Genomic DNA, 15,301 nt, shown 5'->3' with positions numbered 1-15,301 from the left:
CTCCCGACCTGCAGTACCTATTCCTGGGACATGTGAGAATGGTCCAGTGAAGGAACAAAGACAAACAAGTCCATTGTGGGTGTATGGGTGAAATTCACCAGAACACCTGCCTGCAGAAATAATCTGGGACGTGGGCAGTGAAACAAACCTTATGATGTCACTGAGCATCATGAAGGTACTGAAAGACCCACCCACCACATCAGCAACATTATAAAAATTACAAAAAAAATATCATTGTTTAGTGTTCTAGGGTTAACCTGGTTTGCACAGTTCGGAGCCTTCATTTATCCAGTCTATTTTTCCTCCACCAACATTCACATACATCCAACACATGTGTATAGCTGTAGCTTTATATCTGCGGAACAGAAGCCGCCGTTTCTCCCATTGATTTTTCACTGCCAACATTTCTCCCTGCAGTTATTTTCAAAACCGGTATTCTTCTGCTCACATTTTCCTTTATCCACATGTCACTTTAACCCGCATATGTGTGATCTTTTATATACCGTAGTAGGCGTCCATGGTGCTTTTTAATGTATGTGCTGGATATCAACCAGGATGTATACAGTACATATAGGTCGCGGGGGAAACCGCTCCACCAGAGTTCCGGAAGAGGCAGGCAGTCAGGGAAAGAGGAGGGATCAAGCAGCTGTGGTGGAAAAAGTAATTTTATTTAAGTAAACGTAGCTTGAAGTACTGTATGAATACGAAAGTATCGGCATCTTAAAGCTAAATGTAAAAGAGCTTACAGTTTTATTTTACTTTTTATTTATTATTTTGGGGGAAGGGGTGTTGCAAGCTCACACACATAGAGGTATGCATGTTTTGTATTAAGTAAAACATTTGAGTATTATTTTTCTCCACCACTGCATGCAGGGGAGGGATGGAGGGAGGAGCAGAGGGGTTCAGTCTTATCCCACCAGACCGCAGTGGGCACGGGCAGTTCACCCAGCCCATAATCCTCCTCACACCTGCTCCATAAGCCCCTGTAGCCAAGCTCTCTGTACCCTGTCGGAACACCTCCAAACCTGGCCACAGAACTCACCCGCACTCCCCACACACACACACACACACACACACACTTACCTCTAGCCAGTGGTGCACAGTGGACACGGCGGACTGCTACAGCAAACGCACGTTCACCCACCCACTCACACATTATCACATACTGTACATGTGCAGTTGCGCATGTGAGCGATCCTATCATGTTAATTCACGCTGTTGACACTCGGCCAGCTATTGTAAGAGTTGGTTTGAGGTGTGAATGGTTGTTTTTGATTGATACTCTGGTTATAGACACTCTCACAGGTACTACGCAGGCGCAACTCTTAATTAATAAATTACCATTATCACCGCAGCATCGGGTGATGGCCGGGTCTTTTTCTCCCCTGCTTGCAGTCGCCATGACTTCCTTCTTCACCAAAACTTTTCCACAAGCCAGGTGGGTTGTTTTACTGACCAGTGGGCTGTGGGCAGGGACAGGGTTGACCTGCTTCAACCGCTGTCCTCAGGGTGGGAGTGGTGGGTTGGTCAAATTGGTCACACAATTTGGATTTGCAACCCATTTATTCCTGATATAAAGGTTATCATTTACGCACAATTCCTGTATCTTGGCATGAATGCTAGTGACACAGGATTGTCGGCCAAGCAGAGAAACGGGGGCGCGCTGGAACACACCAAACCTACCTTCATGCTTCCAACCTCCGTTCACCAGCTGTCTGCATGTCTTGTATCCGACTATAAGCACTGATTCTGTATGTGCATGAGTATCATGACCTGCCTGGATGAAAAAATCTACCTGTTGGTGGCGCTATAACAGACAAATGTGAATGTATATTCCTCAGCCTAGTGAGAAAGTGCGTGAAAGATTTCACATAAATTGCACGCTGCGTTCATGATTTGAGGCTTTTTGCTCAAAACGGGCCAATCCTGCAAACTTTGAAAACCAGCCAATTATGATGGAATATGAAATATCGGACAGATCGGTCTTGAGCACATGACTATAGAGATACTGTGTAACGATTTGTGGGATTTTTGGATAAAATCTGGAGGAGTAATATAAACAATTTACAATTTACAATTTAGGCATTTAGCAGACGCTCTTAATCCAGAGCGACTTACATTAAGCAAGAACAAAAAAGCATGGGAATACATCACATAAAAACATTTATCATGAAACATGCGTAAGCTAAGAAAGTAACAGTGGAATATCTATAATGAAACTATACATATATGCTATACATCTACATAACATGCTATAAGTCTGTATCAAATGCTATCTAAGCCTACAGAATTGCTATCTAAGGGGGTGGGGTAAGTGCTATGGGCCATAAAAAAAATTGTTTTACAAAAGTCGGCCTCCTGGTGGCGCTATAACAAGCCGTTCTGGAACATTTGGGGCATAGGTTCTAGGGAGTGTGTGTGCAAAGTCTGGCATCGACAGGGTTATCAGTGCCAGAGATTAGCTGGTAACGGACGGACACACACACGGACGGAGTGCAAAACATACTCTTTTCGGCCTGTTGGAGACAATATTCATGGTCCCTGCACACTGCTGCGTTTTTTGTGATTTTTAGCGTTTTTCTCTCTAGGACCTTTAGTGTGAAGTCTGTCGGGTGGAAACCTGCAATATGTCCAAAACTGACTCAAATACAGAAATAGCAGATCTACAAGCTCGAAACACTGTATGCTGCTCAACAGCGAATCAAACCCAGGTGTTATTAAAGATCAAAATGGTAAGCGACTGCTATTGCGTGCATGGGTGCATGCACTTGCGTTTTGACTGGTTGTCGGCTCTGTGTGTGTGTGCGAGCACTATTTTTGTAGCCTATGCTGTTTCACTTAAAATAGCTTGTTTGTTGACCTTCAACAGAGTAGCACAATTAATCATAGCGGTTTGAAAGACTGACAAGAAAGGTTGTGATATTGGTTTGAATCGGCCCTCACCTGCCGATGTAATCACCCCTTACGTCTTGTTCAACAGAAATACATTTTGATTAAATAAAGGAAAAATACACAAGAATTAATTTTCGGCGTGAATTGTTTATAACTATGTCCCCATTATGACTGTGGCCGTGCTCTGAAAATTTCCGGAAAAGTAATTTTTCATTTCAGCTTGTCTGTAATACCCTCCCAAATCACTCAGAAGCTTCTTAAACAGGAACATCAGGGCAGATAAGGGCTCACTGTGGGAATCCCCCGGGAGACGAGAGCCACCTCATTGTCTGTGCATCCTAGACGGAGGAGGAAGGGACCGTTTTATTTTTGATCTGGCCCTGATAGAAGTAGAACTTGTTTTGTCTGCTCTATACAGTGGTGAAGTAGAACTTGTTTTGTCTGCTCTATACAGTGGTGCAGTAGAACTTGTTTTGTCTGCTCTATACAGTGGTGAAGTAGAACTTGTTTTGTCTGCTCTATACAGTGGTGAAGTAGAACTTGTTTTGTCTGCTCTATACAGTGGTGAAGTAGAACTTGTTTTGTCTGCTCTATACAGTGGTGAAGTAGAACTTGTTTTGTCTGCTCTATACAGTGGTGAAGTAGAACTTGTTTTGTCTGCTCTATACAGTGGTGAAGTAGAACTTGTTTTGTCTGCTCTATACAGTGGTGAAGTAGAACTTGTTTTGTCTGCTCTATACAGTGGTGAAGTAGAACTTGTTTTGTCTGCTCTATACAGTGGTGAAGTAGAACTTGTTTTGTCTGCTCTATACAGTGGTGAAGTAGAACTTGTTTTGTCTGCTCTATACAGTGGTGAAGTAGAACTTGTTTTGTCTGCTCTATACAGTGGTGAAGTAGAACTTGTTTTGTCTGCTCTATACAGTGGTGAAGTAGAACTTGTTTTGTCTGCTCTATACAGTGGTGAAGTAGAACTTGTTTTGTCTGCTCTATACAGTGGTTAAGTAGGAATTGTTTCGTCTCGGAATCCCCCCCCCCCCCCCCCCCCCCCATGCAGGTCCTTCTCTGGTGGGCGCTCTGAAGAAAGACTGGGCTTCTCCTAACAGCATCGCCCTCTCGTGGCAGGAGCCGGAACTGCCGGGGCCGCTCGTCCTTGACTATGAGGTGAAATACTATGAGAAGGTAAGAGATGAGCACAGCGAAGGGTTTAGTTGGTTGCTTTCTCACTCAACAGTAAAAAGAAGCATCATAAAGTATAAGCAGGGGTGGGCAACTTTGATGAGGGACACTATACTGTATTTCCATACTCACTCCAGAGGGTAACATTGCATATGTACTTTTGGGCAGGAACCTCTTTTTTTCCATATCTATCTGCACATTTTACAATTTAAGAACAATTATGGCCTTTTTAACCCTAGAACAATAAACCCAATGTGGGAGTATATGGGATTTTTCTCCATCACTAAACGTTAATTAAATTAATGAATAAATACATGAGACCGCTACTGCATCAAACATAACAAACACACATTACTAATGGTTAAACTATCGAAACAAATTGTCAAATAAGAGGCAAGACCGTGGTCTGACGTACATGAGTACAAGAGTGCTCTCATCCTAAACGAAACTGATTTACAGTCACTCAGTCAATTATGTGCAGTTGTGATGTTGATACATTGTGAGCATGTAGATCTGCTATTTTAACTACTCTCGATGAAGATACAACTAACCCTGATATCTCACTCTCTCTCTCTCTCTCTCTTCCCCCGCACACACACACACACACACACACGCACGCACGCAGGAGTATGAGCAGCTGAGCTACTCGTCGACGCGCACCAAGGTACCCAGTGTGATCATCTCGGGATTGAAACCGGCAACCTGGTACATGTTCAGCCTCCGCACACGCACCGCAGCTGGCCTCTCCTCCTACTCCCCCATGTACGAGTACGAGACCACCGGAGACTGTGAGTACTGGTGTGTGTGTGTGTGTGTGTGTGTGTGTGTGTGTGTGTGTGTGTGTGCTTATATTCGGTAGTCTAGGAGTTTGAGTGTGTGTGTGTCAGGCATAGCCTCAAGCCATTCAGCTATTGCTATGTGTGCGAGTAAATTTATATTTCTGAACGGCGGTGTCGTTCGCCACCGAGTGGCGCGCTATGAGCTTGTAGATCTGCTATTTTTTAAAGAAATTGAAGAACGACTGACATAGAAACATAGCTTTTTCAGAAAAATGTCATTTTCAAACAGACATTTTTTTAGAATCTGACCTCAGGTCAGAATTGCCTCTCACACACACAGTACACAGCACAAAAAGCAACATTCATAACCTGTTGTCGTCGTATTTTTGTGGAGTTTTTTATTTACTTTATTTGGTCCCAGAGAAGAGCATTACATCTGGCAGTGCTCCTCTCTCTCTCTCTCTCTCTCTGCCTCTATGCCACTCTGTCACGGGTCAGATAGAGTTCAGGTGGCCTGGGGCCAGTCCAGTGCCCTGGGGCAGTGTGCCAGCAGGGGGCAGTGTGCAGTAAATAATGAGCGCCTGTTTGTTCACTGGACTGGGGAGCCCCATCCATCCAGCCATGCTGGAATGTCAACCAGTGTTGCCATGTCTGCACATTATAAGCCAACGTTAGACTGTGAGAAATCTGGACATTTTCTTCAGGGGGGTGGGGGGGGATAAGGGCTTTTCTATATATTCCGGACGGATATTCCACTTCTAGATTGCAGTATTGAGTACCTTTTCTGACACTATTCAACTCGTGTCATTGTTGGAAAAGCTTCACAATGACTGTGGCCCTGCGCGCGTGTGTGACTGTGACCTTCTCACTGCTTGGCGACCCTGCAGCCACAAACGTAACCACCCCTCTCTTCTGTGTCTGTTGATCTGTTCCCTTTTGTTCAGACAACCACATACTTTAAACCTGGACAGGAGCACACAATAGAAATTCAATGAAAGCCTGCAGTGGTTTGTGGTTTTCTTTGTCTACCTTAAAAAATATATTTGTCCCCCTTTGGTGTGGTTTAGGCCAGGCTTCATTATGCAGTTTTTTTAATAATGTTTAGTTTTCAATGTTGCAATAAGTATTATATAGAATATGACGGTAATTTCGTAAATCGTATCGATATGGACATTTTGTCCATATCGTGAAAACCTAATTTGTACTTTTACTTCTATTATTACATTTCAGATCCAAAACTGTAATAGTTACTAATAGTAATTACTTATTTGTAGGCATTTGAAAACGTGACATGGGACATTCTGCATAATGAGTACTTTTACTTTTGGCTCTTTAAGTACATTTTCAAGCCAATACTTTTGTACTTTTACTCATGTAAACGATGAATTCCAGACGTTTACTATTTTGTAGTATATCGATACTTTTACTTAAGTAAAAACAGTTTTTCCACCACTGATGATGAGGTCTCTGCGTGTATGTTCACCTTCCAGATAGGTCACATTTACTGACCCTAAAACCAATGCCCCAAATGTCAGCAAACCCGCGACCATCCGATCAATGCACGAGATCGATGGCTTAGGCTGAGAAAGCAGTCTGCCGTCACAGTAGGTGTATTTTACATGTGTGTTGGGTTTCTTTTTTATTTGTATTATTATTCATATTTATATATTTCGTTGCTGGCGGGTGTAAACCGTGTGTGTCCGAAACCATTCCTTTCTTATTGTTTAAAACAATCACACCGGTGTGATTGAAATGAGTGTGGTGCAGGCTGCAGGAGACAGACAGACATTACATTTTTTTATCCCACGATTTTGTAACCCATTTATTCACCCAGTGTCAATTATCAAATGTAATCCTGGGTTCTACACTCCCGCTGCCAACCCGGGGAGAGCAACGGACTGACCTCATACTTCCTTCTATATGCATGAGGGGTCCAAGCCACTTCTTTTAACCTGACAGGGGGTTGTTTTCCTGGTTGGTGCGTGGAAGGAGACCAGGGTTACTGCATGTTTTTGCAGGTGCTGTCAACTCATCCCCATGGAGGAGTTGACATCCGCAGCCTTAAAAGGGAATGCAGAAAGGTAGAGCCGCTGTGGAAAAACATCTAAGGAGACAGTTCACTTCACTCACATGAAGGAACCCAGTTCCTGTCTTCTTTGATGATGACTGTGAACAATTCTCATCATTTTTTCAAGTTGACAACATCCAATATAACACCTCCTAGCATCTGTACTGTACCATTTCACAAGTTTTCAAATTATAAAATGTATAGAATTCTTTAGAAAATAGCAGATCTACAAGCTCAATATGCGTCGCATCGCAACACTTGGTGAGCTTGTTATTTCCAAATGGCCAAAATGTACATTTACAGAATGGGCTGATCTGTTAATGTATATTTTGTAATAATAATCAAAATGCACAAAGTAACTATAGTAACTAAAGTCTTAAAATAATTGTAGTGGGTAAAGGTATACAATTTTCTACATTGCCCCTGAGATGTAGTAAAATGTAGGTAAAAGTAGTGAAAGTTGAAATATGGAGACACCAGGATTCTGATGGACAGTGACTATACTGTTTGTATATATTACATGTATAAATATATATTATATTGTTTTCTTCTTATTTTAATGCAAAGCGGTTTCAGATATGTCAGACATTGTATTCATACCGGTACGTCACAAATTCAACAGAAAGGGGCAGCTGTGCTTGTGTTGTTATGATTAGGTCATTGTCGGTCTGTCTGTCTGTCTGTCTGTCTGTCTGTCTGTCTGTCTGTCTGTCTGTCTGTCTGTCTGTCTGTCTGTCTGTCTGTCTGTCTGTCTGTCTGTCTGTCTGTCTGTCTGTCTGTCTGTCTGTCTGTCTGTCTGTCTGTCTGTCTGTCTGTCTGACTGACTGACTGACTGACTGACTGACTGACTGACTGACTGACTGACTGACAGACAGACACGCACGTGCAGACATGCTAACATAAAATCATGTGCACGCACGGCACACACACACACACCAGTCGGTCTGGAACCCCTTTCTACGAGGCAAAGGGGGCCATGCATGCTGATCTCCCATTCATATTCATTAAGTGTGAAATATTATAGAAATACATTTGGTAATAGCAATCATATTTCAATTATGTGGGCGCCGGTCGTCCCACAGTGAAGACACACAGCTTAAATGAAAATCATGAATATCAAATGGGGGCCAATTTAGCCCAAACGATCACCCGACTAAATCACTGTTTCATGAATGAATTATATTAATTAGGATGACAGCTGGCATAATGAATCACTCACATTTTATTTCAAACAACTCAACATATTATTGTCTGCCCTTATCTGGAGAGAACATGTTGTCAATGCAGAGAAAAAGGAGAGAACGTTATATATAATGTGTTGTAATGAGACTGTCTGTGTGCCTGCTTTTCTGTCTGTCTGTTGAAAAACATTTTGGAATAGTTCAAATAGACGATGGACAGGCTCACAGCGTGTCATGTATATCGGCTAGTTGAACAATTTTAAAATGTTTAAAAGGAAAACAGGTTTAGGGATAAGGGGTAAGGCACTAGAACAAATAGTCCCCCAAGTCTCTTTGCCGAAAATAGCAGATTTACAAGCTCACAACGTGTCTCATTGTGACACGTAGTGAGCTTGTTGATCTGCAATTTCCTTTGCCTATATGAAATGCCTTGATGGTAGGGGTATGGTGTAGTTAAAACGTTGAGAGACACTGGTGACTCGACGACTCACGGCTCACTCTACTTGCCTTGTCAGCCCTTTTAGAAAGCAAACTGTGCGTGCGTGTGTGCTGTTTTCCAACAAGAAGCCACAGACATCCATTCATTGTATACAACATGAAAATCTAATTGCGGAGACTTGAAACTTGCTTGAGAACAATAATAATCCAACATATTGCAGTCTTTTGCATTATTTCCTTTGTCAAAGTTATGTTATCATTGCATTTTATTGGTGTTTAAAGTGTGGGGGTAGCGGGGGCTGGGGGTTGATTTCATAAGACTAGCCAAAATGTGTCCCCGGAGAAACAAATTGATTTAGGGACGAAATTACAAAGGACTGTGGGTATCCGCTCGCTGACACATTGCAAACGACTTGCAACATGCACGTTAATTTGGGTAACTTTGGAGAAATGAAACTTTGTATCATCGTATTTCAGCAAAAAATGCTGATCATGTTGCGAAGCGTTGTGAGCTTATAGATCTGCTACTGACAATTACTCAAATATTGCTCTGTGTGCCATTCTTAGCAGTCACCCTATATTGAAAAAACTGTGCCATCTTCACCCATAACTATCAGTGTGCTTGTGCTCAACTGTGGTCGTGATGTTGCACTGCATTCTGACTCTGACTTCAAACGCGTTGTGTCACTCAAATATTTACTATCGTAAATGATGCAGAGCCACCTCCCTGACAATATCGCAGAGACAGTTTGTTTATTTTTGGACAACAATGCTTATATGAGATGATTATATATGACATGATTTTAAGATGACCCAATGTTATTCTCCATAAACGAGTGACGTCAGTACTAGGTAGGTACCATTTAATCGTGCATTGTCCCGGACAAATAAATGAATAGATAAATAGATAAGAGATCTATTCCAAATCTCGGGTTCCTTTAATGTCCAAAATGAATAGTATTTTATTTACCATATGTTAGCTGTTTATAGCATCCGTCGCTAGCCTCCGATAGCTTCCATGGTGTGACATTAAATCCAAAAACGCTGTGCACATGTGCGCGCACACAATCTTTAGAGGCTTTGGGGCTTATTAAAACTTTAATCCGACTTCGTGGGTAGTACTACTATTCATATCGACAGATCAAAGTCCCAAGTGAAACTATGAAATGGACGATTAGTACTTCCGGTTCAAGCAGCAGGTTCAGGCTCTATTTTCTTATGCATTTGTGTGCATTCTGCTGGCACTGGGCGTAGAGCACAGCTTATGGTTACAGTCTCTCTCTCTCTCTCTCTCTCTCTCTCTCTCTCCCCCCAGCGTCAGACGTGGCGTCGGATCAGGGTCAGGTCCTGGTCATCGTGACGGCGGCGGTGGGCAGCTTCACCCTTCTCGTCATCCTCACCCTCTTCTTCCTCATCACCGGAAGGTAAAGTGGAGGCGCGCCACAATGCGTGTTGCTTTGAGTGAATGCATGAATGAGTTAATGAGTGAATGTCTGAGTGAATGAGTGAATGAATGAGTGGGTGGGTGGGTGGGCGGGCGAGCGAACGAGTGAGTGAGTGAAAGGCATGAGCGCCACAATGTGTTGCAATGAATGAATGAACAACACCGCAATACGTGTTGCTTTGAAGGAAACAAACAGTCCTTTTTTGCCGATGGGGTGTTCAGTGTCTTGCTCAAGGACTCAAGGATTGGAGCCACAGGTACCGAACCAGGGTCTTTCCCATTCATATTATTGTATATTGTATAGTCTTTTTTCAGGATTCAAATTAAAAAATAGCAAAAGTAGCAGATCTACAAGCTTGTTGATCTGGTAGCCTACTTGTGATGCTGTAGTAGCCTGAGGTTGGGCATTCATTTAAGGCAAGGAAAATAAACACAACATGGTTGAATATGGAGATAAGAGGTTTCTGCCCGACAGCAACAATGTATGAGTTCAGGTCAGGGTTCACTTGTATCTGTCTGCCATAGATAGGAGAAAGTTGTTTTTTATTTGATCAAACCCCATAGATAAGAGAAAGTTGTTTTTTATTTGATCAAACCCCATAGATAGGAGAAAGTTGCCGTGGAGTCAAAGGGCTTACAAAGCTGCAGTATACAAAAACACAGATAAGTAACAACACATACGGTTGTATGTTGGCAGGCAGGCAGGCAGACAGACAGAGAGACAGACACAGAGACAAAGAAACTGAGGCAGACGGAGAGAGGTTGCAGAGGGTGCAGCGCCATCTCAGAGAGGCTAATTAGCCGATTAGCCCATTTTGGGTGGGAACCCCTTTTGGTGTTAGCATTACGTTATGCTTTAGCTATTGAAAAATAGCAGATCTACAAGCTCATAGCGCGCCATCGAGCTTTTAGGTCTGCTTTTTTTTTTTTTAATCGAACGACTGACACAGAAACATAGCTTTTTCAGAAAACTGTCAGGATGTAGAAGACATTTTTAGAATCTGATCTCAGGTCAGAATGGGTTAGCAGAGATGCCCACAGAGTGCAGCGTGGGCGTGTGCCAGAGAGCAGACGGCCACCATGGATGCCCGGAGGACCGTCTGGACTGAACCAGACCACTGGCTGGACTGGTGGAGGAGACAGGGGGGGTTGGGGGGGAGCGATAGACAGAGAGAGACAGAGGGGAGGTGTGAGTCTCTGTGGTGAGAAGCTATGCTATAAAAACAACATTCACACACATACACTAGGGGTGGGCGGAAGATGAGAAGTCTGCCTTCTGTTGGAGGTATGAGTCATGCACGCACGCGCACGACCCACGCGTACATGCAGGTACAGCATCTGGCTTGGTGTCCTTTGTGTGAGTGCTAGGTGTACGAGGCTGACAGACAAAGAGCAGATGCTGTCTGTCTGTCTGTCTGTCTGGCTGGCTGGCTGTCTGGTGGGTGGGGGGGGTGTGGACAAGTGGTTAAATGTCAAGTATAAAGTGATATTAAATCGGTCATAATGTGATGCTTATATTTTAACCATTTTAATATATAATTTATATACGGTATGAATTATCCAATGTCAGTCATTTCAATAACTCAGGAAGGACCACTGGACATAAGCCAGAATGTATTAATAATTATGAATCTGATGTGGATGTCGGGCGCTAAGGAGTCCTGTTTGATAATAATAATAGGGTAGGAATACTCAAACCAAATACGGATTACCAATCTTTAAATATAAACCTTTAACTCTACTGTTTAAAGTTAAACACAAGATGAATATATTTTTGCAAAATCATCGACCTTATATGAATAGTTGAAAAGTAACATTCCTTTATGGTAAAAGTACTTTATGGTAAAAGTACTTTTACCATAATCAGTATTGAAGTATTGAAGTCCAGACAGGGTGTGCAGTTTACGTCAGGTGGTATAATCGGAGACAAAAGGATGGAGTTACATACTGTACAGCCTTCCGAAGAAGTCTCTCTCAGTTTCACAAAATGGATGTACTTTAACACAGTTATCAGAATAACGCCGTTGTCAGGGTGACACACTCTACCATGAGAACAGTTCACAGAAACATTGTGACGAGGCTTTCCTCCAGAGATGATGTCACCTTCTGAGGACCAGGAAGCTGGATGTTTGGGATTTGTAGTCTTGAGTTGCAGTTTGATCTTTGACCTATTGCAGGCTGACTAACAACCTTACTATCACACATTGGTATAGGTATTGTTACTGAGAGAACAGACCGATGCCACATAGTCGAAGGCACCATAATGGAGTCCGCTGGGCTGGTAAACACCACAGTTATTTAACATTTTTAGAGTTTTTAGAATGACCTGAAAGATGGAACACTATAATATATATGGAACATATAAAATATCTCATAAATACAAATATCCATCAGCAAGTTTTCCTTGTGACACTTACTGTATATTAAGTGAAAAGATTTACATATTTGCGTAGGCCTACCATAATACGGTTCTACAATGTAATTCAGGTGGTGCGTTGCATGAAAATATATTATTATTTATATTTACAGGGGTGACCTAATACTAGAAGGAAGTTTGCAAACCCCTGCGCTACAGATTGTGATTCTGTCACATTTCTACGGGGTTTTTTTTTTTTTTCATGTTGCCTGTGCACCGTGCAGTATAATGTATTATATTACTTGACAGTGTGTCTTGCTGTCTGCCTTATTTCTTTCTCTGTGCTCTATTCTTATACAGATACAGCATGGCTATTTTTTGAAACTGTAAAGCATTTGGAGTGTGTATACAATAAACAATCAAAAAGAATTCCACCCACTCCTTTACAATGGAAGCAAACAAGCCACTGGGCTATTTGTATCATCAATCTGTTGGCACTCGGGTGGTGCAGTGGTAAAGTGCCTGCCCACCACCACTAGGTGGCGTAGTGGTAAAACGCCTGCTCACCACCACTAGGTGGCAGCGTGGCGCAGCAGTAAAGAGCCTGCCCACCACCAAAGAGGTTGTGAGGTTTGAATCCACCGTGGTGCATCCAGCTTTGTCGAGTCCGTCCGTGTTCAGGGAAGGAAAGGCGAGGCGGGGAGGGTGATATCTGTCGATACTCAAAGCGTTGTGTTGGTCGGGAGGAGTAGGACGAAGGCTCTATACGTTCTCCCGGTGGGGGCTCCTCACTGGCAGGTGAGCCAGTAGGATTTAGCGGATACAACAGCAGTGACGACAACACAGCAATGTCTGTGGGGAGGAATGTATTGACATAACGACAACATTGGGGAGAAAAAGTGGTAACAAAATCTATCAATTAAAACTCTAAACTTGTGATCATGAACTTATGAACATTCGCCTTGTACTGTAGTTTTTTTCCACCTGCTGGACGCACAGCCAACCTCAGACTGCCGAGCACTGCCGAGGCCATTTCAATGTTGCACACGGTGGACCCACATCCTGTTTTGCTAAATAAATAGCGTCAAATGAAGCCATCCTTGCTCTAGAAAGCGCCAATGTTTCCATCTAGACCACCGGATAATCAGCTAAGACCTCCGAACATCACACGTTTTATCCAAACCATGGAGAGCTCCGTAGATTTCGAGTTATTCAGATTTTTAGTCAGCCTGTATAATGGGAGTGGACGGCAGTGTGGTTGCACACGGACGGACGGACGGACGGACGGACGGACGACAGACAGACAGACAGACAGACAGACAGACAGACATGACAGCCATGACAGACAGACATACATGATAGACAGAAACCCACCACCTTTTCACTCGATGACTCTGAAAATGTAACCGAACTGAACTGAACTGAAAGCCTTTGAGGCACTTTGCGATGGTCAGAGTCCGTTCCACCCTCTCCTCTCCTGAGAGCATGTGGCTGGCTGACTGACAGACAGACAGACAGACATTCTGTTCGGCCGGCTCCCCTCTCCTCTCGTGCAGAGCATGTGGCACTATTGTGGCAGATAGGAGACTTTAGCGGGTAATGAGTCTCGTTGGACAGAGGCCAAAGCAATCAGCTCCAACACTTAGTGACGGACGAAAGGTCAAACACATTGACAGACACCTGAGGGGAAAGTTCAACCAGAGACAGAGAAATGGCCGTGCGTGCATGCGTGCCTGCGTGCGTCAGTGGTAGAAAAAGTACTCACAATGTGTATTTAGTAAAAGTATCGATACTGCAATGTAGAATACCCTTTTACAAATGAAAGTCCTGAGTTACAAATTTACTTAATCAAAATGTACTTAAAGATGGGGTGCCGTGATTTTTGTATTTCATATGCGTATGAGGTGACAGTACTTCATTAGACCCCTTTGCGTGGTTGTTATGTGCAATGATGTCTTTCCTTTCCTTTCCTTTCTTCCTGGAGGCTGAAACCTTGACAGTCAAACGTGCACAATTGTGACATCACACTATCACCCCCTGCCCTAACCCCTCCCTCTCAGCTGTGGGTGTGGCCTCAGTTCAGGTGGATCACCACCCACCAGGCAAACCAGGCATACTTAAAGGGAAATACCACTCATTGTCAACATTTATTGTTGACAATGAGTTATTGTGTGGAAATAATAATAAAAAAGTACATCTCAGTGACATCAGAAAGATGTACTTCATAATGTTACAATTTTTTTCAGACCTCCAGTTTTAGGCAACACAGAATGGGGGGGACTTTGTATTATTTCCACACAACAACTCTAAGGTATATTAATTGCATAGTAAAATGTTGAAAATGAGTGGTATTCCCCTTTAATGAACTGGTGGGGGTGTCCACATTAAAACTCACTCAGTGCCACAGGACGCCTTATGACTCCTCCCCCTTATCAAATACTGCACACTTTTTTGAGAAAAAAATCTTCCTCCTTACATAATAATAATATACCTGATGATTATGTTTTAGGGTGGACAAAATCATGGCACTCCAAAAACAAAAGGAAAATGCATATTGTTTTCAAAATGTGTAGAAGTCTTTGGAAATAGCAAACTGATCATAATGAACCAATCACATTTTGGGTCAGTTAGAACCCAGTAAAATGTATTGGGCTCATGTAGCCTATTGAAACCAAGTCCTCATGAAATATTAAACAGTGCAGTTGCAGGTGCTCAATGGTCATTTTAACTGTTTTTCCATTATTGGCATATTGCCTATGGTAAATACCATAATAACACATAATCAACACATCAATTTAACTTGAACGACCAATGTCATTGTCATTTGAAGCTATATGATTCCATGCTTTCATATGACAATTTTCTTTAAATACAATGGCAGTCCCTCAGTCAAATCTGGTCTCATCTCTCTCTCTTTCTCTCTCTAACGCGCATTAGAGAGAGAGAGAGAGAGAGACGTTTTAGAGC

At 42.7% G+C, this 15,301-nt stretch overlaps 1 protein-coding gene across 1 annotated transcript in view; it reads left to right on the top strand.

Annotated features, from left to right (window-relative positions):
* LOC308331145 (ephrin type-A receptor 6-like) overlaps positions 1-15,301 on the top strand; it is a gene marked incomplete at its 5' end in the record, with an annotated part of 218,039 nt that overhangs the window by 177,492 nt on the left and 25,246 nt on the right. The window contains 3 exons of the mRNA XM_080786351.1: positions 3,947-4,071; positions 4,694-4,856; positions 9,850-9,958. Coding sequence (XP_080642477.1) covers positions 3,947-4,071; positions 4,694-4,856; positions 9,850-9,958 — 397 coding nt within the window. The remainder of the gene's footprint in view (positions 1-3,946; positions 4,072-4,693; positions 4,857-9,849; positions 9,959-15,301) is intronic.

This window comes from Protomyctophum bolini (genome assembly GCF_963924005.1).
Source record: "Protomyctophum bolini genome assembly, chromosome: 16".
In the NCBI taxonomy this organism is placed as follows: domain Eukaryota; kingdom Metazoa; phylum Chordata; class Actinopteri; order Myctophiformes; family Myctophidae; genus Protomyctophum; species Protomyctophum bolini.
This window is presented reverse-complemented; position numbering and strand designations above follow the sequence as displayed.